This window comes from Ruditapes philippinarum, unplaced genomic scaffold (genome assembly GCF_026571515.1).
Source record: "Ruditapes philippinarum isolate M1 unplaced genomic scaffold, ASM2657151v2 ctg5842_1_1_1_1, whole genome shotgun sequence".
NCBI classification, from domain to species: domain Eukaryota; kingdom Metazoa; phylum Mollusca; class Bivalvia; order Venerida; family Veneridae; genus Ruditapes; species Ruditapes philippinarum.
This window is the reverse complement of record NW_026866050.1, coordinates 3,711-28,665: the sequence shown is the minus strand read 5'-3', so window position 1 is coordinate 28,665 and position 24,955 is coordinate 3,711. Positions and strand designations below refer to the sequence as shown.

General features: G+C 32.5%; 1 protein-coding gene across 1 annotated transcript; it reads right to left on the bottom strand.

The window, feature by feature from the left end:
- Positions 1 to 517: 517 nt before the first annotated feature.
- On the bottom strand, positions 518 to 8,484 carry LOC132731127 (uncharacterized). The gene is made up of 2 exons (XM_060717253.1): positions 7,826 to 8,484; positions 518 to 5,867 (listed from the first exon to the last, which is right to left on the bottom strand). Exon 2 carries the CDS (start codon positions 5,864 to 5,866, stop codon positions 2,186 to 2,188), a length of 3,681 nt encoding a protein of 1,226 aa, XP_060573236.1. The 5' UTR covers position 5,867; positions 7,826 to 8,484; the 3' UTR covers positions 518 to 2,185.
- Between the last annotated feature and the right edge of the window lie 16,471 nt (positions 8,485 to 24,955).

Sequence of the window (24,955 nt, the reverse complement as noted above, 5' to 3'; positions counted from 1 at the left end):
TTCAGATTCACTCATCACAGAAAAAAATATTATAATAAACGTCACTTAGAACAGTTTCACGCTAAAAAACTTTTTAAAATGTTTAAAAAATTAAATGTGAAAAGTGTGTAAGTGCAGCTATTCTTGATTATTATTTCAACTATTCATACCTCAATTAATGTGGTTTTGGTTCTAAAGAGCTGTTTTTTTTATAATATCCATCTTTTTTGTAAAATGTCAGTTACATTGTTTTCACATTTATAAATGCAGACATTTGAAAGTCTGTCATTGTCACTTACATACTGGTAGGATCAGCTCAACCAAAGTTCCAAAAGTTATCTAAGGGGAATAATTGAAAGAATTGAGTCTGGTGTTAAATTTTATTCAATGAAATTTATTAGTGAAATAAAATCTGTATCACTCGCAGTTTATCACTGACAATTAGGGGAATATTGGTTTAGAAAGCAATTCGAACCGCAATTTGGTTTCAGATTGTCATGTTACTTTGATCATCATGTTCAACTTTGATATAAAAAGTTAAAAAGGCCTTAAACAGTGTCAAGCCAATTCCAGGTCTTCATAGATACTTAAAAACATACTAAAGCATTTTTCTGTAAGTCATGTTCTTATGGGATTTTGCAAACATTGGAAAGAATGAAAAACAATGTTATTTTAAATGTTTTATTTCAATTAAACTTTAACTAGAATTGATAATTTTGGCTAATTAAGTATGCAATTTATCTTTAAGTAAATCATACAATACTTTCATTCACCAATGTAAAAAACAAAAGCAAATAAATGCATCTGGACATGATGATTTATAATGTATTCACTACTTTTTTATGAAGAATACCTGGTCGCCTCACTCAGGTAATCTGAGAAATTCATCATTACAGATACATTTGTTTGCTTAATTAACTTATCATAAAAATTTCACACATAAAAGTCAATATTATGTTACTATTTACAATGCTAATTTACTGTAAAGTATTTAATAACAGGTGATATCATTTGTGCCAAATGGCATTTTAAATGCACTGCTGTCACATACCATTGATCTGCACCGAAATAGTAAAATTTTGCACTGTGCTATTTTCATTTTACCAATTGCAATTACAGTGGTGCAATTGATATTTGACCTTTATGATTTGTGGCACAATTGATACAAAACTTTTTGTGCATATGATAAATTCTAATTTGCCAAATTGGCACATTATTTGCAATTGCCCAGGTGATACAATTCTAATAAATTACAGTTTAGCATTGTAGAAAATGTAATATACATGCATATGTATGCCGAATAACATGTAGGTAAATCATATATACCTTAACCACACAATTATAATGCAAAAATAATATATTACAGCTTGAAATGCCACATGGACTTTGTTATTGTTCAAGCATTTTCATAACCATACAAAAACAGGGAACACATAAAGCTCAGTAACATTATAACAATAGTCACTTAATAATAATTATACTACAATCATGAAATAGAACTCCTCTAGTATGAATTGCCACTTACCAGAAATTAACATTATACATTAAAATCCAATAATTTTGATTTAATACATTTCCAATAACTATCTATTATGTTATGCACAAGATAGAAGAAACTTATGAAGAACAAATCAGTATTTTAAGTTTAAGTGTATTTTCATCAAGTTTATTGTAATTACATCAAGGACAAAAACTGCCAGTATGATTGAAGTGTTCCAAAGCTACTCCTTATTAAGAGGTTAATACAGTATTCAGAAGTAACATCACCAATTCAACATCAACAAATATTACAATATTCAGTATATATAATTTAACAAACAAAACTTAACTTCAAATCTACTTTGCACAAGATATAGCTGCTTTTAGCAGATGCAAAATATACATGAAATATAATAGAGATTTACTTTAGAATGACTATAATACACACAACTATGCAATAATTAACAACATTTTTATAACTTATGGCATATACATGTAATCTAATGCTATAATAAGTAGCACAATTTAATATAAACTTGAACTGAACATTGACCCCAAATGAACTAGCTTAAAGTGTGGTTACCACTCAAAATTTCTATCATAAATGCATAATGGGTAAGCATCACATTGATATTAAATAAACAATCTTTATAAAAAAATCACTTATCTTGATAAGTTTCTTATACAAGGATTTTTTCAAGGACTCTTGCATCATTTTTAAGCCACATTATTTTTGTGGCTGTTCAACACTAGTTTCATGTGGCAGAAAAGCATAGAAAAAATGGTTTGCTTTAGGAATGATGTTATCAAGGCACAGAGTAATAAGGTCATTATATTTATCAGCACTTATCTTTATATAGTCATTTCTTAATTTAGCCAGCCTCAAGTCTTTAGGGTCAGGTACACTGGCAATATGGCGTCTAATACGTGACACTAGACTTACGACTTCAAAGACAGGACTGTCATAATCGTATTTAAACTTATATTTATTTGGTTCATTAGACTCAACTTTAAGTACTCTTACTTGACTTATGAATACCTTTTGCCTTTCTTCATTTAAGTCAAAATTTTTCAAACACTTGGATAAAAGTTTAAAATCAAAAAAATCATGCAAGGACATCTCATGAACTTTGTATGGATGCCTGCGTCTAGCTGTTTGTATAATACCTGCCCACTGACTAGTTGTGTAAAGGTTTAAGTGTCTGGTAATATTTTCAACTGCAGCATGAATACTATCATTTTCATTAAAGGTATGACCTTTTTCCAGATATTTATGTTCTATAGCTTCAAGATTAAATTTTTGTAGACAATACCATAGCATTGTAATGTAATACCTATTTTTGTTTTGAGCAGAGCAGTTATCTGAATAAAAAATGAATCTTTTGCAGCCTTGATTAGCTCTTTCTTGTATAAATTTAAAGACACATGAGGCTATTTCACATGAACCTCTACCAGCTGTGGTTTCATCCCATATGAAACAATGTCCATCTTTATTACCCAGGTTGTATATAGAAAAGTTATAAGTACTGAGTCGCCTTTTGAAAAAAAAGGCAGACGATTTTCCATGAGGAGTTTGTAACACCTGTTCTAGGTCAAAACATGCTACAGTTATTTCCCTTTCTGATATTGCCCTATTTTTGTCATAAACTTTACTTTCTTGAGCAAGCTTGCTGTTTCTAATATGATCTTTGTAATTCGCTTCCATCTGCAATTTTGTTTCTCCAATTGCATTTGAAAATGAATTGCAAAGATCACATTGATCATTTACAGGTTTATGAAAACTGATGTTGAACTCAGTATTAAATATTTTGCGATAAATATGAACAGGGACAGTTTCAAAATTATGACTGTGACAATAATCACTGTATAGATCATACATCTTTTTAAGACTTAAAGAAGAATCAATGTATTGGCGTTGACTATTTTTACGACAATAATGTGAATCAACTGTTTTAAAAGATTTTATATGGTCCCGGACAATATTAAGTTTTGTGTCTGGTACTGAGTTAATTCTGCTGCCATCAGACCTCCCTCTAAAATCTTTCTCTACAACCCCCTGTATCTGTATTTTGGAATGAGCAGTCATTACAACAGACTGGCCAATATCAAGTGTATTCAAAAAAAATTGTTTGCATACACGGACAGGGGAATTTGAATCTGAATTTGGAAAAAAATATTTGTAGGAAAATTTCCTGCGTGAAGTCAGTTTTTTCTTCCCCCTACTTTTCTCACATTTATTAGTATTACTTATAATAAACTGCCTTTGTCTAGTAACACACCCCAACTGCCAGTAGGAGTGCAGCAAATTCTTTCTATCCTCTTCACTCAGTTGCTTTGAACATCTAAACCTACAACTTACACCACATGCTGGCTTTAACATTCTTTTTCTAAATAATTTACCATATCTATTTACATAGCTTAGCCCTTCATTACGTCTTTTTTTTGTTTTGTTTACTTTCCAATTGGATTCATCCCTTAGACGCTTTCTTCCCCTTTCCTTTTGTTTGACATATTCACAACTACTTGCCTGACCTATGTTATTAGCACTTTCTATTCTGTGAACTGTCCTAGGTGTAGATGTTGTGACAGAAATTCTTTTATGTTTACTACCCCTAAGAACCCTACGATATTTCTTTGAAACAAAGCTTAAAGGCATGCTTTCTTCTATATCACTAAAATTGGTCTGATCTATTTCATAATCTATAGTGTCACTACTACTTTGGTCATCAAAAGTATCGATATTAATGGATTGAAGAAATTCAGAAGAGTTATTAAGATTAACCAAAGTTTCATCAATCACAGTATCTAACTCAACTCCATTAGCATCACCACTACCATTTACATTCTCAATAACTAATTCACCATCTGACCTACAACTTTCTACCATATCCTCATCTAGCACTGTATCTACCTCAACTCTATCAGCATCACCACTACCATTTACATTCTCAATAACTAATTCACCATCGGACCTACAACTTTCTACCATATCCTCATCTAGCACTTTATCTACCTCAACTCTATCAGCATCACCACTACCATTTACATTCTCAATAACTAATTCACCATCTGACCTACAACTTTCTACCATATCCTCATCTAGCACTGTATCTACCTCAACTCTATCAGCATCACCACTACCATTTACATTCTCAATAACTAATTCACCATCGGACCTACAACTTTCTACCATATCCTCATCTAGCACTGTATCTACCTCAACTCTATCAGCATCACCACTACCATTTAAATTCTCAATAACTAATTCACCATTGGACCTACAACTTTCTACCATATCCTCATCTAGCACTGTATCTACCTCAACTCTATCAGCATCACCACTACCATTTATATTCTCAATAACTAATTCACCATCTGACCTACAACTCTCTACTATATCCTCTCCCATCATTGTATCAAACTCTATTCTATCAAGATCACTACCACCCTTAACACTCTTACTAAATAATTCACCATCTGACTCGCATCTCTCAACCATATTTTCTCCTAGAACTGTGTCTACCTCAACTCTATCATCATGACCACCACCCTTTATACTCCCACAGGCTATGTCATCATATAACTTAGAACCTTCAACCGTATTATTAACTAGCTCAGTATTTAAATCATCTTTTTCAGTATCACTAAAACTAGAATATTCAGAATCAGACTTGTCTGTGTCATCTGAATCAGATAATTCTGATTCAGATAAAAGTTGACTTTTCATTTCTTCTATCAAATAAAGATTACAGGCATATTCACCTTCACTCATTGTTGTAAAACCTGAAAAATCACTAGAAGAATCTGAAGAATCTGAAAAGCAGTCAGACTCTTTACCTTTAAGTATTGTAACATGATTAATTTCAAAACAAACTTCAGTGCATGAGAGAAGAACTGATGACAGGTGTCGAATAAAACATATTAAGTTTTCCAGAGAGGAGTGTCCAGTCAAAACAGCCATCCCTTCGGAACAAGGCATCCCACATTCATTTCTGCTGTGTGGATCGAACAAATAAAATTTGTCATTTGTTTTTATAACAGCCATAGTGTAACAGGCAACTGTTAAAAAGCAAAAGTCATTGATAACTTTTAAAGAGTCGAACAAATTGAAAAATGGTTCCTCTGTTGTTTCCCTATTTATAGTTCCACTAAAAGCATTCAACATTTTCATCTGAAAATGAGACGTCTGTTTTGGAAGTTCGCTAACAAGAAGATACTTGTCTACACATAGGGATTGATATAAGTCATCCCCATCATTTAGGATTTTGTCAAGGTCACTTGTTTTCCAAATCGCAGGTGACTTTTCAGTTGCAAAAACCATGGAAGCAAGACTATTTGCCTTACATTGTTTTCCTGCACTCTTGAAGATTCCATCACCCTGATGTCTTGTTGCTTGTATAGATAACATTCTGCAGTGAAAGTTATAAAAGTCTATTAAGATACTTAATGAGCACTTGTAATTGTATTGCAAACATTTTGCATTCAGAGTGCAATCATATGAAAATTTAAATATTCCCATGAACATGAATTTGTTCCATGCAAAGGTGTGTTCATGAACATGCATATACAGTGAAACTCGGTTATAAGGAATTTGTTCGGACCATGACATTTAGTTTACTATATCTGAGGTTTCTGATATACAATATAAGGAAATAGAACATCTTATATATAGCAAACATAAAACGAACTGCTCACTTGATCGACTATTTAATATTTATAACTGTTATTTATTCTTATTATAAAAGTATAGTCAAATCATTACAAATTCAGAACTTTGTAACTATATAGGTGTTAAAACTTCATATTTTTATCAATTTTAAAATCACATGCTACTTTAGCTTTGGTCGTTTTACAATGCATACACATAGTTCTACCTTTTCAACATAATTGTAAATCATAAGCATTTTATTTCAGGAACGGGTATAATGATGAAATAAGATAAACATTTATTAATTGTCTACTTTTTCATTTGACCTTGTATTAACGGCTCCGTGATAATAATAAATATTCAGGGCAATACCAGAGCCATAACTTTGTGTTAAATAGTAATATCTGGAAATGCAAATGAGATGTATGCATACTGAATAACTAATCAAGGGCCATAAATCTGAGTTATAAGTATCTGACCAGAACAAGGCAACTATATGCACATCTCCTCTTAGTATCCCATAAAGTTTCATTGAATTCCAGCCAGTAGTTACAGAGAAGTAGCACAGAAACGATTATTGCTCTGGTTGTATACTGCCTAAGTTATCAAGGGTCATAACTCTAAGTTAAAATGTCTGACTCTAACAAGGCGACAATATGCGCATCTCTTGGCATTGAAGGTTCCAATAAAGTTGTATTGAATTCCAGCCAGTAGTTGCAGAGAAGTAGTGAGGAAACGAATATTTTTCTATACTGCATACTGCATAACTAATCAAGGGCCATAACTCTGAGTTAAATTGTCTGACCGGAACAAGCCGACGATATACGCATCCCCTCGTGGTATTGAAGGTTCCCATAAAGTTTCGTTGAATTCCAGCCAGCAGTTGCAGAGAAGTAGAGCAGAAACGATTTTTACTCTATATATGCATACTACTTAACTAATCAAGGGCTATAACTCTGAGTTGAAGGGTCTGACCGGAACAAGCCGACGATATGCGCATCTCCTCTTGATATTGATGATTCCCATAAAGTTCCGTTGAATTCCAGCCAGTAGTTGCAGAGAACTAGTCCGGAAACGAAATTCGGATGGAAGGACGTACGGACAACACCAAAACTATATCCCCCTCCTGATTCCATCGGCGGGGGATAACAAAGTTATATATATATAAGATAAAGAAGTGAAAAAACTTGGGACCAATTGAAGATATAACCCTGTGTACCCTGTATGTGAGTTCCCTATAAGTAAGATTCATTGTAAAATTGTCAAACCCAACAGGCTTTAATATGTACATAATTATCAGATGAATATGTTGTTTGAAATTTAAAAATATATAAAATGAAAGAAAAATGTTCATAATTATATTTTATTAATAGTGAGAGAAACATGCACCAAATAATCACAACACAAAAAAGTAGGGGCATATTTTGTTCTGAAACTTGTTATTCTAATTCATATGCAAATTATTCATGTTTGTTAAATAACAGACATTTTATATATTAAAACTTCTATTTGAGAACTTATAATCAGCTTATGAAAACAATGTAATTGTATCAACTTTAAATTGTTACTGAAGTTTTCATTTGGTATAGATCTAGCTGTTTTGACTCTTTGAATATCTTAAATATTTGTATATTGCAGCTATTATATAATATCATTTTAAAACAAATAAAGTTTAAATTTTATATAGAATCTTTATATATTAAGTAAAATATACCTTACCTTTTATGAATCTGTAAATCTTCTTTGACATCAAAATAAGTTGTTGTTTTTGGGCATGATTAACATAAATACCGATTAAAATAAGAAATAAATAAATGTATTTATTTATTTACTCATCTTCATACATTGTGACTGTAAAACATAAAGTTTTATAAAATTGATGACATCACTCATGATGTAATCACATGTAAAGTGGTGAGTACACTTACACTAAATTTATATTTAAACCTCTTTGAAAACTTGAATTGTGAATATGAAAACAGTGTAAGTGACATATGCTTTATAACCTTCATATTTTTTCAATGAAATGTTGTCTATCTTGCTTACAATCACTAATATTGTGTCATATTCTTTTTAATATTAAATAATTTAAAACATTTTTGCATACTTTCATCACTTAAACCTTTTGCTTATAAATGGATAGGGGAAAAATTTGAATGTGAAACTGATGTAAGTGCCCGTGTCACTTAGTCTAGTTTCACATTTAAAAAAATGGAGCATTTTCACTTACATCATTTGTCATAATATGAGATTATCTAATTTAATGTTGGAAATCATAGAAAATACTTATACAGGGGACAGATATGTTATTTCTAAACATGATTATAGAAAAAAGTGATTTTTGTTAAAAATGTCACATACACTAGTTTCGCGTTAAGCCCTCGCCATGTAGACTAGACATTCTTCCCAATGAAGACCTCTAAGAACATTCTCCATGAGACGCTCAAATGTGGACGGAGAATTTGCAAGCCCGAACGGCATAACCGTGAACTGATATAAACCAAGGCATGTTGAAAATGCTGTTTTATGCATATCTTCAGGGGCTAATCCAACTTGCCAAAATCCACTATTTAAATCCATACAACTGTACCACTTGGAACCTGAGAGAGCATCTAAACATTCATCGACACGCGGAATAGGATATGCATCCTTCACGGTAACATCATTTAGGCGTCTGTATACAACACAAAATCTTGTTGAACCATCTTTCTTTGTGACCAAAACTATAGGGGACGACCAGTTACTTATCGAAGGCTCAATAACACCTTTACTTAACATTTTATTTACTTCTTGCTTTTCTATATCTCTTTTGCCCAGGGGTTGCCGTCTAGGTGGTTGACGTATTGGTGCGGCTGAACCAGTATTAATTTTGTGTTGTACTGATTTATTCATACCTAAGTCATCTGATGATTTAGCAAATATGTGTTTGTATTGTTTTAGTAATTTAGATAGTTGGTCAGCTTGATCATCTGTTAGTTCAGTTTTACTTCTATCAAAAAGGTCCTGAAGATATGTAGGTATTTCATTATTTTCATTTTCTGTGTGAGCATCTATGTTTATGTTTCTATTTGCAATTATAGGTGCATCTTTCACTTCATAGTATGATTCGCATACTCCCACAGGTACATTCCTTGGTATTACTTTGTCCGAGTCACTGGTATTTACAATGAAAATATATGGTTCTTCAGTGTGAGGCTCTAAAACTCCTTCGACAGCTACCGTAGACTTTCCGTATACTAGTGAATTTGATGTGCTTATGATTGCGAGATTAGCTAATGAACCAACATTTTCTATTTTCACAGGTGTTTGTACGAAAGATGAAGCAGGTATCGTCACTTCACGGTATGTCAGGACTCTACATCTGGCTTCAGCTTGCCCACCAATCCAACAAGATATAGGTGTTTTATCAGTGTATATGATAGATTTTCTATAATCTATATTTGATGCATTACAGAGAAGAAAGTCTTGACCAAGAATACCATCTGGAACAATATCACAAACAATGATAGATACCTCAAAGTTGCCATTCCCTAACTGAAGTGTTGTATTAACCATTCCGAAGATTTCTATACCATGACCGTTTGCACCTTGCATTGTATTATCGATATGACTAAGCTCTGGCCTGATTTCAGACTCTATTGACAAATAAATATTCTTTGAAAGTAGTGTAGCAGATGAACCATTATCTACTAACATGTTGACTTGTTTACCAAAAATTGTACAACAAGTATAAAGACCATTATCCCAAATACCAGAATTAAGTAAATGACCAACTCTCTTTTCATTTTCTTTATACAAATTTATAACATCATCTGGCCAAACATCACCCGCTAGCGTTTGGCCCATTAAACTAGCGGTTTGTAGTTTTCCGACTTTTGACCCCGCCTTGGACAGTCCTTCGCATAGTGGTCCATTCCGCTACATAAGAAGCACCCCGTAAACTTTCGGTCATATCTACCAGTTCTTTTTCTGTCGTCTTTTTCAGCTAAGCTTGCCTTCTCAATTTTTGTTTCCATTTTTTCAAGTCTGTTTAAGATGTTGTGCATTTGACTCATTAGTTCACTTTCAACTAAAGTCTTGTTGTTTGCGGCTACATTTCTTGTTTCGCTGCTTGCTATATTGCGTACAGTTGATCGCTTTCTATCGTCTGGTCCCAATATTGATTCGCATCTTTCCACTATCTCCACGGCTTCTTCTATTGTGCTACAATTTCTATCCATACATCTATACTTTAAGTCTAGGCTGATATTTTTATAAAGTTGGTGAAGTGCAAGTGACTCTAGAGCTTCTGTTTCAAGATCAGGATACGCCCTTCGAGCTAGTAGTCTTAGATCATCACCATATGATGTTACCGCTTCACCTATGTTACGACAATTTTTGCTCCAGTATTGCATAAACTCTTTGCTCCTTTGGACGCAAACCTAAATAAAATGTTATTGCTGAACCTTTCAGACAAGAAGCTAAAGCAAGTACCTCCTCTTCATTAGACCACCTACCCAGATCTGCACAATTAGAAAAATGAGAAAAATAACTTTCCCAGTCTTCGGTACCATCATAAATTGTTGGTTTAATTACAGGAAGATTTGGTTTGTTTCTTTTATTACTTATATTGCTTTGATTATCATTTGTGTCCAGCTCATAATTTCGGTTAGATATTTCCTCGGTGTTGTAACGCTCTCTTCTACTATCGCGGTTTACTTTAATTCGTCTACGATGTACCCGTCTTTCGTCAATGTCGTCTTCATCGGAATCAGAATATTGTTCAATATTCTCAGGTTTACGGATATATCTTCGCCTTCCTCGTCTATTGTTCAGGCCATGGTATTGGTTTTCGTCATCACCAATTTCCTCATTAAAATTGACTCTTCGTCCAGATCTCCTAGTACTGTTTCTGGTTCCATTCGATTTCTCTTCAGGATTATCTCCCTGCCCAGAGCTGCTATTTACATTATCATTCCGCATAGGAGTATTACAACGTTGTTGACTGTCCTTCGGTTCTTCGTCATCTTCGTCAGTGTCAGTTGCTGATGGTAAAGTATAATATGCTGTTTGTTCTGCCTCATTTCCACTGTCATCATTATGTGCTGCCTCTATTGTTTCATCACAGCTATTCATTGTATTAAATTGTATTTCAGGATCAGAATCTGCCATGTTTGATCTTAAAAAATAAAGAATAACATATATACATTAGTTATGTGTCTTTGACAAGGTCCTTTGCCAAAGACTAAAAATAATACCACTGCATACGCCTTCTATTGTCTAGTTACTGTCTCAGCAAGTGATGTCACAATCATCTGAATATCTAAAAGTAAACGATATAGTTAGTATAATATGTGTCTGGAACCCGCCACTCTATCATCCCAAGATTCTACCATCTGACTAAGCTATGTCTGCCAAGTGTGAGTTCGTCTCTGGATACCCTGTAAGAAAAGGATATCCCACTTCTGACACCAAGTTGTAAGGACCTACCCCCCTAGGGTAGTTACCAAATCCTTATTAATCAGGATACCGGCCACTGTATTAACTAGTAAGTGTATGGCAATACTTCTACCCCATATTACATACACTTACAAGTAGCTGTTGTTTTAAACATCAGACATAGCTTTAACACATCTTAGCCATCTTTGTAGTATACCAATACATCATAAGAGGTAGACTCAGATCATAATAGAGACATCATAGTTTCATCAAGGGATCCTTTGTACATGTAAGTATCTGGTCATCTTGTCAGGATATTTATATAACCAGGATTTATACAACCTATTACTTAGGATAGAGTGTACAAATATAGGTAAGTCCTGCATTGGTTACACAGGAAACTGGTACAAGACATCAGTAACTCGATTAACATGTAAACGTCATTTAATAATGTGACATCATATATAACAAGTGCATCTCAATAAATATGTATATGATATCCGCTGACAATACTACTCTGTGACGTAGATCTATCGATATAAACGATTTAATATCGGCATGAACAATTCTTCTTCGATGGATATAATACCGGCATTGACAATACTCGACAATAGAGGACCTAGGCTTATGCAATGGGATCTTTTTCGGTTATGAACATTTAGTTACACATAAATGTAAAGTATGACAGGATGTTGGAAATTTCTAAGACCAATGCATCTTTTAGGGTCTGCCATAACGTGATAATTCATATTAGGTTCAGCATCAAATGAATTTGTAATAGACTTCTGTAAGTAAACTGTTGTTGTTTACGATAGTACTGGATAGCTTAACGCTCAGCAAATAAAGGTAAGTTATTATTTATCCAATATATAGTAGATACCTTGTAAGTAAGCCAGTAAGTGGTTGCAGGAAATATATGTCAGACTTAATGTGACTTAAGGCTCAAAGAATTTAAGCTTTGTAGCTTTGGTACTTCTCAAGTTGTTACGGTTGAGAAGAAGATACCAAATGACGACAGTCACCCCTATTTATAAACTTTTGGGACGCTACAAAGAGTGCTCCAGCCAATGAAAATCCCGGCTTAAGACTAGGTCCAGTGATCAGTCTATTAATTGAAAAGCCACATAAACATATCTGAAAAAAACATTTAAAAATACATATTAACAAAAAGCCGGTCCAAAATACTCCAGCGTAGTAATATATGCAGGCGTATTCCATTACGCAGATATAATACAGTTCTCATTTAATAAAATATGATAATGACAGAAAATCATCCGGCTCAAATCAGGCTTACAATTATTTTTACATAAATAAGAAATCCTGAAAGTTTAAATGTAAACAAATATACATTCATAAAAAGCCAGACTGAAATACAAATAAGTAGTTCCAAAGTTCTGTGTTTTTAAACATGAAAAATGACAGAAGAAAGCGCCGTCTGAATCGTCCAATAATGTCTGTAAATATTCACTTTGTGATATATAATAGTAACTGTAAATGTTCTAAATTATTAGATATTCATCAGGAAATAAATTAGGGTCATCTGACCATTTTGTGACGAGAGTTATCTATCCTAATGTGATACTCTTCTTAAAAGAGAACTGTCAACAATGCTGATATTCAAGTTTTACGTTGTGTTTCTGGAATAAAGTCTATTTGTTAAAAAGGTAGCACTATTTGATAATTGTTAATACATTTTTAAGTAAGAACAGTTCATGATTTATAGAATTATGCACATGTTGATAATCTGTTGAAGGTATAACGTAAATTGTCATGTCATTTGAAATGTCCATAATTTGTAAGGGAGGTATTCCATAACACGATTTTATTCATCTATATAATTATCTTGTTTAGAGGGGAGAAAAGAAAAATCATTTTTATAGTCTGCTTTTGAAAGAGGTCGTATTTCAAAGTATTACATATACTTGTATATATATGTTTTCTTCTTATACATGTTTGAAAATTTGAAAATATCAAGTTTCTCATCGTTACTAGATGTTTTTATAGAATGTTACCGTCTGTGATTGAAAAGTTTAAATGCTGTATTACATTTGTATTCACATAGAGAACAATGGTAGTCTTTCATGCCAGTGTGTGTGCTCTTGTGTTTTCTTAGATTCCATGCTTTACAGCATTTGAAATCGCAAAATGAACATTGATGGGTCTTCTCTCCAGTATGTATTTTCATATGTTGAACAAGGTAAGTTATTGGGAACACTTGTAACTACAAACATCACATTCAATTTAAAACTCTTTCTCCCCTGAGTGAATTTTCATGTGATTTTGCAGATGATGACATTTGAAACCACAAATTGCACAGTCATAATTTTTCTCAGGAAAGTGATTAACTATGTGTCTCCTAAGATGAGAGATATCTGCATATTTGTTATCAAAGATGTCACAATGGAAGTTCTTTTCACCAATGTGTACTCGTGTATGGCTCCATAAGTCTTTTCGTAAAGAACATGTAAAGTCACACATTTTACATTGATATTTTCTCCCAACTATGAAGTTTCATGTGACGTCTTAGATGAGGGGCTGTCTTAAATTTAGAATCACACATATTGCAGACATGGGGTAATCGTAATCGGTAATTTAATTTAATTTAATCGATTACAGTTTTTTGAGTAATCACAGTAATCAGTAATCATAATTTTTTCCTGTAATTTAATCATAATTTAATCAATTACATGACCAATTAATCAGTAATCACAATGATTACATGTATGATTACAAAACATGTTAAGCTAAAAAAAAAATGCTGAACAAACATACATATAAAGGTAAAAAAAGTACCAATGTCAATGCCTTCTAATTGTCTTAGGTAGTGTAGGTGATTTAAATGCAGTCACCCAGGTCAGATTTGATGACACCTGTGTTTTAATAAGGTGACAATTATACCACTTAAATTTAGCTGTGAAATTATAACAATGGCCTGGATAGGTATATTATCACTTATTGAGAAGACTTTACAGGTTCAGAAAGAGCAAGTATAAGCTGCAATTACTGACAAAAGTGAGATATGGTTATATTTTCTGTTACATTTTAGTATTGTTAAGTCCATGTAGAAGCAAAAAGTACAAAAAGATTTTCATCATATCGAAAAGAAAGCAATACGCAAGCATGACAGGAAATATGCCTGCTGTTTTTAATACTTCATATTGCCAGAAAAAATTGCTGATGATGGCAATGTGAGAGCTAAATGCCTCCTGAAACCAAATACATTTGAAAAACTAATGAACATTAAATGTAATATGAGAATATAGCTTAGTAAATAGGAGGCAACATATGTAGACTGAATTAATTACTGTAAAACTAAGCTGGATTATTTTTTTGTACATTTGTTGTATTGAAATGTTCAATAAAACGATAGTGTTGAACCATTGCATTTCTTAACTTATGAACATGTAATCAGTAATCATAAATGTAATCTGATTACTCCTGTCAGTAATCAGTAATTTAATCAATTACAATGTCAAAATGGAGAAATCAGTAATTTAATTTAATCAAGCATTTTGACAAATAATCATAATTTAATCTATTACAATTGTCAAGTAATCGCCTCATGTCTGACATATTGCATGGAAATTTTTCTCGTCACTATGCTTATTCATAATTATGCTGTTTCAATTCACTGGTGTTGTAACATCTGTAATCACACTCTTTAAAATGGATATTTTTTCACCAGTGTGCCTTTTCAGATGTCTGTTCATGTGACTACGAAGTACAGTGCTAAAGTCGCATACATTGCATTTGAATTTCTTTTCACCAGTGTGTCTTCTCATATGTATCATCAAATAAGATTTCACTGAACATTTGTATTAACATATCTCACAATGATAATTTTTTCTCGGTGTGTATTTTAATGTGTTGTGTAAGATAAGATTTCGTGGTACACCTATAGCCACAAATGTCACATTCAAAATTCTTTTCACTTCTGTGAACTGCTGAATGTTAAAGCAAAGTTGATTGTCGGCTACATTTAAAGTCACAGGTGTGACACTGGAATTCTTTCTTACCTGTATGTATAACCATGTGTCTTTTAAGTTTATAGCTCCGAGCACATGTGTAATCGCAAAGTTGGCATTTAATATGTTTCTCTCCTGTATGAATAGTCACATGCTCTTTGACACTACTAAGGTTATAACTCGGATATTCGCATATTTCGCATTTGTGTCTATTTTCACCTGAGTGTACTGTATTTGTATGTTGTTTAAGATAAGCACGGTTTGCAAATGCCTTTTCACATATTGTACATTTGCAATTCTTTTCAGTAGTAGTGTGTTAACACACGTGTTGTTTAAGATTTCCTTTATGTGCGTATGCCTTATCACATATTTTACATGCGTAATATTTTCTCCTGTATCCACTCTCATATGCGTTTTGATGCTACTGTTGTTAAAATTCACATTATCGCATATTTCACAATGACACTTCGTCACGTCAATGGCTACTGTCACGTGTTCTTTGACAAGAACAGAACAGAACAGAACAGAAATTTTATTAAGACTTGTACAAAGTACATCATCTACAATACATTATATTCACATATATTTTAGCTGCATGAAAATTTACAAACAAAATCTGGATATCACATTTTACGTATTCAATAGTTTCATAATAAAATATAAGTAGATAAACTAATAAACAAACAAACAACATGCATATAGCTATGAAAAAAGATGTGCATTTTCTGTATACTTTTATAGATAAATAAGATTAATTATGAATATTATTGGCATGGAAACAAATCATTTGGAGAATGAACATTGATTCAATTCAGACATTATTAGTTAAAAGTGTATACCTAATGGAAAGAGCTTCTTTAACAAATTTTGATAAACGTACAAGCTCATTTTTATTTTTTGAGTTTAACAGTTGAGTAAATTTGTATACTGATGGATTTCTGTAATAGTAAGTCTTTAGGTGTTGTTTTCTTATAACGTCATAGCATTTACATATACAAATAAAATGGTATTCATCTTCAATATCTAAATTATTGCAACACAAACAATATCGTTCTTCGCGAGGAATCCTATTTCTACTAAATCTACCTGTTTGAATTCTAAGCGGAAGACCATTCATTCTTAATCTACAAAAATAAAATCTAAAACACCTAGGTAGTATATTAAGATAACATTCATATTCAAAACAAGATTTAACATTTCTATATATACATAAAACAGGACTTTTTTCAAGATTACTGAACCATTCTTGCTTGAAGGAATCAATAAGGCGACATTTAAATTCTGATAAAAACATAACCTTGTCTATGTTGTTACAATTATCAACAAGAGCTGTCCGTAAGACAGCGCGCTCGACTTTTTTATTGCTTGCCAATAAAAAAAGTTTTTGCAGTAAAAGGCAATACAAGAATCTCTGTATTTTTAAAGTGAACTAGTTGTTTGATACCCTTGAATATTACAGCAATGTTTATATGACATAATTTATGGTAAAGTGAACAAGTGGATAGGAATGAATTTTTTTAGATTTTTTAAGTTTTTTAGTGCTTGCCTATAATACAAAACATTGACAGTTAAGGGCCATAATTCAAATAAAATCTTTGACAGAATTACCTTCTCCTGGACATGTTTGGGAATCATGATTGTAAACAAGTATTCCAACTTTCAAATTAATATCTCAAACAGTTCAGTCAAAAAGTGGACTGGTACTAAAAACTTAACCAAGATTCTAAGTCGATAAAAGGCCTTAATTTTTAAAACAAATCCTTGACAGAGTTACCTTCTCTTGCGTACAGATGGGGGTAATGATGTGAAATAGCATTAAAAGTTTCAAAGCAATATCTCAAAGGGTTAAGGCAATAAGTGGATTTTACCCATATTCAATGTATTTTCTAAGTCAAAAAGGGGCATAATTCTGTCAAAAACCTTGACAGAGTTATGTCCTCTTGTCTGTTGATGAAGGTCGTGATGGTAAACAAGTATGGTCAGTTTCAAAGCAATACCTCCAATTGTTTTGAAATAAAGTGAGGTGGTACAAAAAACTTAACCAAGCTCAATACACTTTCTAAGTCAAAAAAGGGCCATAATTCTGTCAAAAACCTTGACAGAGTTATGTACTCTTGTCTGTAGATGGAGGTTATGATGGTGAACAAGTATGGTAAGTTTCAAAGCCATACTTGTAATACTTCTGAAATAAAGTGGGGTGGTACGAAAAACTTAACCAAGGTGTGACGCCAACGCTAACGCCGACGCCGACGCCGACGCCGACGCCGGGGCGAGTAGGATAGCTCCCCTTTTCATAGAAAAGTCGAGCTAAAAATGTATGAAAATCCATAGTTATTTAAAATATGTTTAACATTAGAAACCCAATTTGTCTGCCCTTTATTGCTATCTTCAAGTGCTTGAGTATAAACTGTTTTTAATATTATATTGTCTGTATTTACAAGTTTTAACCAGAATTTAATAATTCTTACATATCTATGAATATATAATGGATATCTTCCAAGTTCCCCATATACACTAGTATTACATGTATTTAATCTAACTTTTAACAACCTTTTACAAAATTTTAAATGTATTCTTTCAATTTCCTTAGATTTAGAATAACCCCAAATTTCACATGAATAATTTAATATTGGTGAAACGAAGGCATCAAACAACTGACATAATGTTTTTGGACTAAGATCAAACTCTTTACATTTACATTACAGTATGTTCATGGATTTTAAAGCTTTTCCAATTACATGTTCTTGATTTAGAATAAATTTACCAGTATAGTTAAAAATAGTACCTAGATAATTGAAATCATTAACAGCTTCGATTTCTTGGCCATCATAGGTCCAATGCTCAGATGCTAAAAGTGCACCCCCTTTTTCGAAATACCATAATTTTTGTTTTTGAGGTATTAACTTTAAGGCCCCAAGTATTACAATAAGACAATAAGAGATTCAAAAGAGTTTGTATTTCATCTGGGTTTTTACCTATGATAGCCATATCGCCAGCAAATAATAAAAGAATTAAAACTATGTCATCTAAAGTAAGACCTGCTTCAGTTTCAGACTGAAGATATAATTCAAGGTCTTCAACAAAAAGAGAAAATAAAAGAGGGGACATAACTTCCCCTTGACGAAGACCTACAGCATACAGAAAATAATCAGAATAGCTAGAACACGACTTAACACAAGATTTTACTTTTTGATACATATCACGTATTATACTGAGTAACTTCCCTTGAATTCCGCAATTGTACAATTTAAACCAAAGGCCATTTCTATAAACAGAGTCAAAGCATTTCATCATATCGACAAATATAACATACAATCTTTTATTATCATTTAAAAATTTCTGAACCAATGAATTAAGAATAAAAATAGCGTCTACAGTGGATCTTCCCTTACGAAATCCGAACTGTGCATCAGAAATAGTGTTGTGTTCATTACAAAATTTTTCGATTCGTCTATTTATAACTGTAGTAAATAATTTTGACAAGCAACTTACAAGTGTAATGCCTCTATAATTATTAACGTCATTTTGATTCCATTTTTTATGCAGAGGGATAATTATACCTTCGGTCCATTTATCAGGAAAACAGCCCGAGTTTAAAATACAATTAAATAAGTCACAAATATGAGACGATAAAATATCAATACTTTCTATAAAATATTCGTTCAATAAACAATCATTACCATAGGCTTTATTACGCTTCAGTGATTTAACAGCCGATAAAATTTCAGAACAAGTAATAGGCTCGTCTAATTCAGGAAAAATGTCATTAGTATTTGTAAAATCATTATTTTCACAAAATTCCTCAGCTTCAGCGTTGTAACACTCAAAAAAATCATTACTTAAACTAGAAAAATATTCTCTAAATTGTTCTAAAGTTATTTTATTATCAACCTTTCCTGTTTGCTTTTTAAAAAATTTCCAAAAATCTTTCGGCTTACTCTTTTTCAAATTTTCTATTTCTTGCATTTTCTTTCTATAGAACATATTTTTCTTCTTTGTAATAACAGATTTATAAGCAGATTTATGATTACACAAAATTACTCTATTTTCATCCGTTTTACAACAATTAAATGATTTTAACGATTCTAAATATACGTTTCGTGCATCGATACAATCCTTATCAAACCATTCCGTGTGTTTCATATATTTTTCTGCATCATAATAGTGAACATTTCTATATTGCAAATTATAAGAAAAAAGAGGATCTGCAATACTCCGCATTGTATCTGTAAATTTATTCAATGCATCATTAACAGACTGTCTACTATTACAATCTAACGTATTAACAATAGTATTAAAAACAGGTAAATTTACAATTATGCCAGAACGAAATTGTTGCCTGAAATCATTGTCCCACTTAAATTTAATCTCAGAATGACCTGCATTATTATCGTGCGTATTATTACATACAAGTGACAAGGTCAACGGGGAATGATCACTCCATTCATTAAATGGATGTATAGTAAAATCACTGATCAATGAAAAATTGCGTTCGTTGCATAATACATAGTCTATCACAGATAAACCGTTATGAGATAAAAAAAAGTATAAGTGTTAGTGTTCCCGATACGGCCATTAATAATGCGTAAACATGATGATTTGCAAAGATCTAACAGTTTAATACCATAATTGTTATGTTTACTATCTATTGTGGCCCTGCATGAGGTACTATCGGGTTCATAATCTATGTCATCAATGTTTTTGTTTACTTTATCATGTACAATGAAATCATTTTTATTGCCTACCCTACTGTTAAAGTCACCAAAAAGATATATAGAACCAAGACTTTCATAAGTAAATACATCATTTTCTAATGTTTCAAATAAGTCGGTATTAAAAGTATTATATACAGGTGAATTTTCGCCCCAAATATATACACCACATAAATATATATCTTCATCAACATTAAAAAAGTACGATCTAATTTCAACCAAATAATTGTATCAAAATGATTCTGAACAACTTGAATTCCTTCTTTTAAGTGTTCTTTATAATAAAGCACTATTCCGCCACTGCATCTGCGCGCATTCTTATTTTGAAACTTTCGAAAAAAGTTATGAGTGACGTAACCATTAATAGAAATATTACTTTGAGAATGTGTCCATGATTCATATAAGAAACAAATATCATGTTTACTTATAATATTAACAAAATCTTTATTTACTTTCTTATCATTAGTAAGTCCGTGGACATTCCATGAAAGTATCGAAAGTTCATCTCCGTCGCACCCCTAATCTTTGATCGGTCGTCCGTCTATAAATAGCGTATCGTACGCTATCCATGCTCTTTTCCCTTCATCTCGAGCTGCCTTTAATTTGGGGACTAGTTTTCTCCTTTTAGAAATTACTTCCTGTGGGAATTGTTCATATATTATTTGAAAATCCGTTCCCTGTAAATTTTTCCATTGTCTGCGCACCTGTTCCCGGTCTTTGAAATACGTGAATTTGGCCACAACTGTCCTCTTTTTTCCTGGTAATATATGACCTGGTGATCGGTGTACACGTTCAAATCGGATTTCGTTAACGGCTTCCTTCGAGATCTTCAGGGCCTCGTGAAGACAAGGCTACGATTGGTAGATGTATAGTCACACTTTACGAACATTAAGTTTTCCTTCACATTCTCGATATCGGTTGATAGAATGCTCATCTTTGTTCTAAAGTCTTCGTTCTTATACCTACAAAAAAAACAACACAATGTTTGTTATAATATTGTTTTTTTAGGCATTTCCTCTTAACAACTGTGTTTTAGCTTTGTTATAAAAAAAAAAGAATAACATAACAATGTGATGATAATTTCCATTATTTCCGTGACCAAATGTAAAGGCCCAATATGCCTCAGATATGGAAATATTTCTTTTTCTTAAAAGCATTTTATTTTTGGGGTCCTGTTATAGTTCCTAAAAAAATACTCAATGGCCAATTACCTAAACCATCGTTAGTTTTTGTTGCGTTCTAGCATTTAGTTTAAACAGTGCACGTTTTCCTTCTATAACAGGGGCCGATATATAAGGCCCCTTCACATTTCAAAATTGCACTTTTTTCACAAAGCGGTAGAAAAAAATTCAAAAGAGATTTCACAAAATATTGGGACTTTGTCTTCGAAATACATTGTTGACCTTCTGTACGCCAATTGCAATAACACAAAAATAGTTTTAATCCAGTTAAATGGTTTTTTTTCCGCATGTTAACCAGGTTAATGTACCGACTAGAAGCAGATTTTACACAGGTTCGAAATTATAATCGACCGTTTAAGGTTTCAAAATGTCGCGAAATGCCAAGTAATATGTCATTTTTTTCCACAAATTTATGACATATCGCCCTTTTTGCACAAAATGAAGAGGCCCAGGCCCTTTCACAATTTCGACAAAAAATACCCTGTAAAACCATTGTATTGATAAAATGATGTGTGTAAAAGCCAAAATACTATTTTGTTTACATTTCATAACTATTATGACACTTATTTCACTTCCAGTTCTTCCTTCTTTAAGTATTTAGCATCTAACATGCTTGTATACAGTTATTCAAATGTTATAAAACACATCTTTTCTTTTTTTCTACGGAAGACCAAATTAATCATTACTGGAGCATAATGGGACTCCATTAAGGTTTAAAAGCCTAAAATCATAACATTTGAATTTCTTACATAAATGAGCTGTGGCACTTTAAACAAAATTATATGCAAAGATAGTTAAGAAATATACTTTGAAATAAATTGAAAATCGTATTTTCATGCTTTTCTTAGCACGATTTGAGTAAAAATCGTTTAAACACTTTTCATTTTGAGTCATTTTTTCAAAATTTGAATAATTATTCTGGAAAAACGAAGTGCGCGAATGATCTGAAATTCTGCACAAAGATTAATGGTCTAAACCTATATCAAATACTACATTTATCTGGAAAAAATATTTTCAGTCCTATCATGTCAAAAAACCTCAGTGGAGTCCCTTTAATATTTACATTGTTATCAATAAGTTAACGGAGAGGAAATCGACAGGATTGGGTGTAAAATACATAATGATTCTAAACCGAATTTTTAAATGCTTTCGTCCAGCTGATACTTTTAGTTTAGTTTAGGATCAGGTCACCTGGTTTATTGTCTAAGCCTTATTCTAAGTAATCTTTTCTAAGAAGAATGATTGGAAAAATGTTTTCTAAGAAGAATAATTGGAATAATCTTTTCTAAGAAGGATGATTGGAATAATCTTTTCTAAGAAGGATGATTGGAATAATCTTTTCTAAGAAAGATGATTGGAATAACCTTTTAATGGGGATCACTTGTGTCAAGTTATTTAAAAAAATCTTGAGCGGTTAAAAAGTTACAGAGAGGACACGAAATGTACACTTTTTAACACTTGACCTTTAACAGTTTAAGTGTGACCTTGACCTTAGAGATAGCAACCCATTTATTGCGCCGTGCACATCGCCTCATAATGGTGATCAATTGTGCCAAGATATTTCAATAAAAAAGAAGCGTATAAAAGTTATGAAGCGGACATGAAATATTGACGCTATGCGGAAAGGGGATTAAAAATTATCCAGTTCTACCTGGCACGTTTGAGTACAGTATTGCATGTAATAATTAATTGAATTACTATTTCCCTTTGAAAGTTAAATTTGACAAATAATATTATCATTTATTAAACCTACCTTGAGCTGTTGAGTCTACAATATTTTGATCACGTGAAGTGTTTATCAATCACATTCATGTACGATTTACTTCCAAGGGAAATAACTTGAGCTATCGGCATGAGCTATCAGACACTATATCCTGTCGATCAACATGAACAAGCAAATACCCTACAGTAAGGCATTTTTTTCTAAATGTTTACACGAATACTAAGAACCGAAACGATACCGCTTAAATGATTGTACTTCTATGTGCTATACTACACCATGTATTCAAGTCGCAAATGATGACTTACTTTCTATTTTTAACACAAGTACAAATGATTACGTTCAAGGCTCATCACGATTGGGTCGGCACACATTTTCTGCATTGTAACCTCATTTCGTTCTTTTGAAAGATCAAGGAAAACCAACTTTTCCAAAAATGTATTATGTCACGAGCGATTATTGCACGGTAATGCTGTGTGGAGGGTTGTAAATACCTATTTTCCTTATTTTACTTTGGAATAAACCAATTACAATTGATCGATTACATTAATTACAGGCCATGATTAAGATATTTTGTAAGACAATATGGTAATTTCGATTAAACGATAAATTATCGTAAACATTTACGACTTAAAATAGAAACGAATCCGTTTAAACGTGTAACCGTGGGGGCCTTACCCTACAGTATCACCGTGAATATCCAGTAACGCCGGAGTGTGAAAACAACGCACGATTTGCAATAAGTAACGCAGAATTGTGCAATAAATGGCGGATACCTGACAGGATTTCCAACGCGGTAAGACAATTGGCCGATATATTTTTTATTTAACCGAACTGAAAAAAGTGAATAGCTGCATACGGCTGCAAAGACATTTATCTTTATCCCTCATCAAGATTATTTCCACGAAATTGTTTACTTTTCAAGATCATTCGTGAAAATGATGACTTGACAACCGTTTTATGCGAGATTTTGACTTTTTGTTGACTCTTATAAGCACAACAATGCATATTATACGGTATAATTTCGATTTTAGGTAGGCAAGTGACATTTACTAAACTTCTAAATATATAGAAAAATGAAATAAGATGATAAAATAGGGTTCAAGTCGTTTTTATGATGTAACGTTGATGTACGTGAATAGTGCTTACCGGTAACGCCGGAAAATGTGATTTTTTTCTTATATGGTACAGAATTATTACACAGATTCAACGCCTTTTTGAAACTTTTATGTATAGGATATCGACCGAGTACGAGGTCTTTCTGTTCAGGTGAGACCGAGAGCGCGTAGCGCTCGAGGTGTTTCATGAAATTCGTGACCAGGTCTTTCTTAAACAGAAAGATCGATGTACGAGGCCGATATCCAACTTACACACCGTAAAACTATATTGGCTTGAGCAATGGCTGATCCGAAGCATTTGATGTAATGCACAAATATTATTTTTAACACAACGCATATACAGGTAAGCTTTTATCAACGTTCTGCTTAAATACAATATATATTTTGCATTTAATTTTGCTTTTCCCTTTAAAATAATAATCAAAAAAGCTAAATGTGCAATTTGTCAATAATAAAGTGAATAGATCTGTAATGGAAGGTATGTTAAAGAATGAATAATTATGTTGATAGTATTTCGTATCAGACAATGCAGATTCTAGGACATTTGTACCCGAACAGCTGCCACCCCGGACGTTTGTCCCTTCTTTTTTTTTGCTGTTGTGACTTGTCACTTGTAATCTCGTGTATATTTTCTTTGTATTCCAATGAAAAACATTATAGTTCATTTATTTATGGATGCTTTTCCGACTTTCACAAATTTGCGCGAGAATTTTTGTGTATTTCAGCACAATGAAA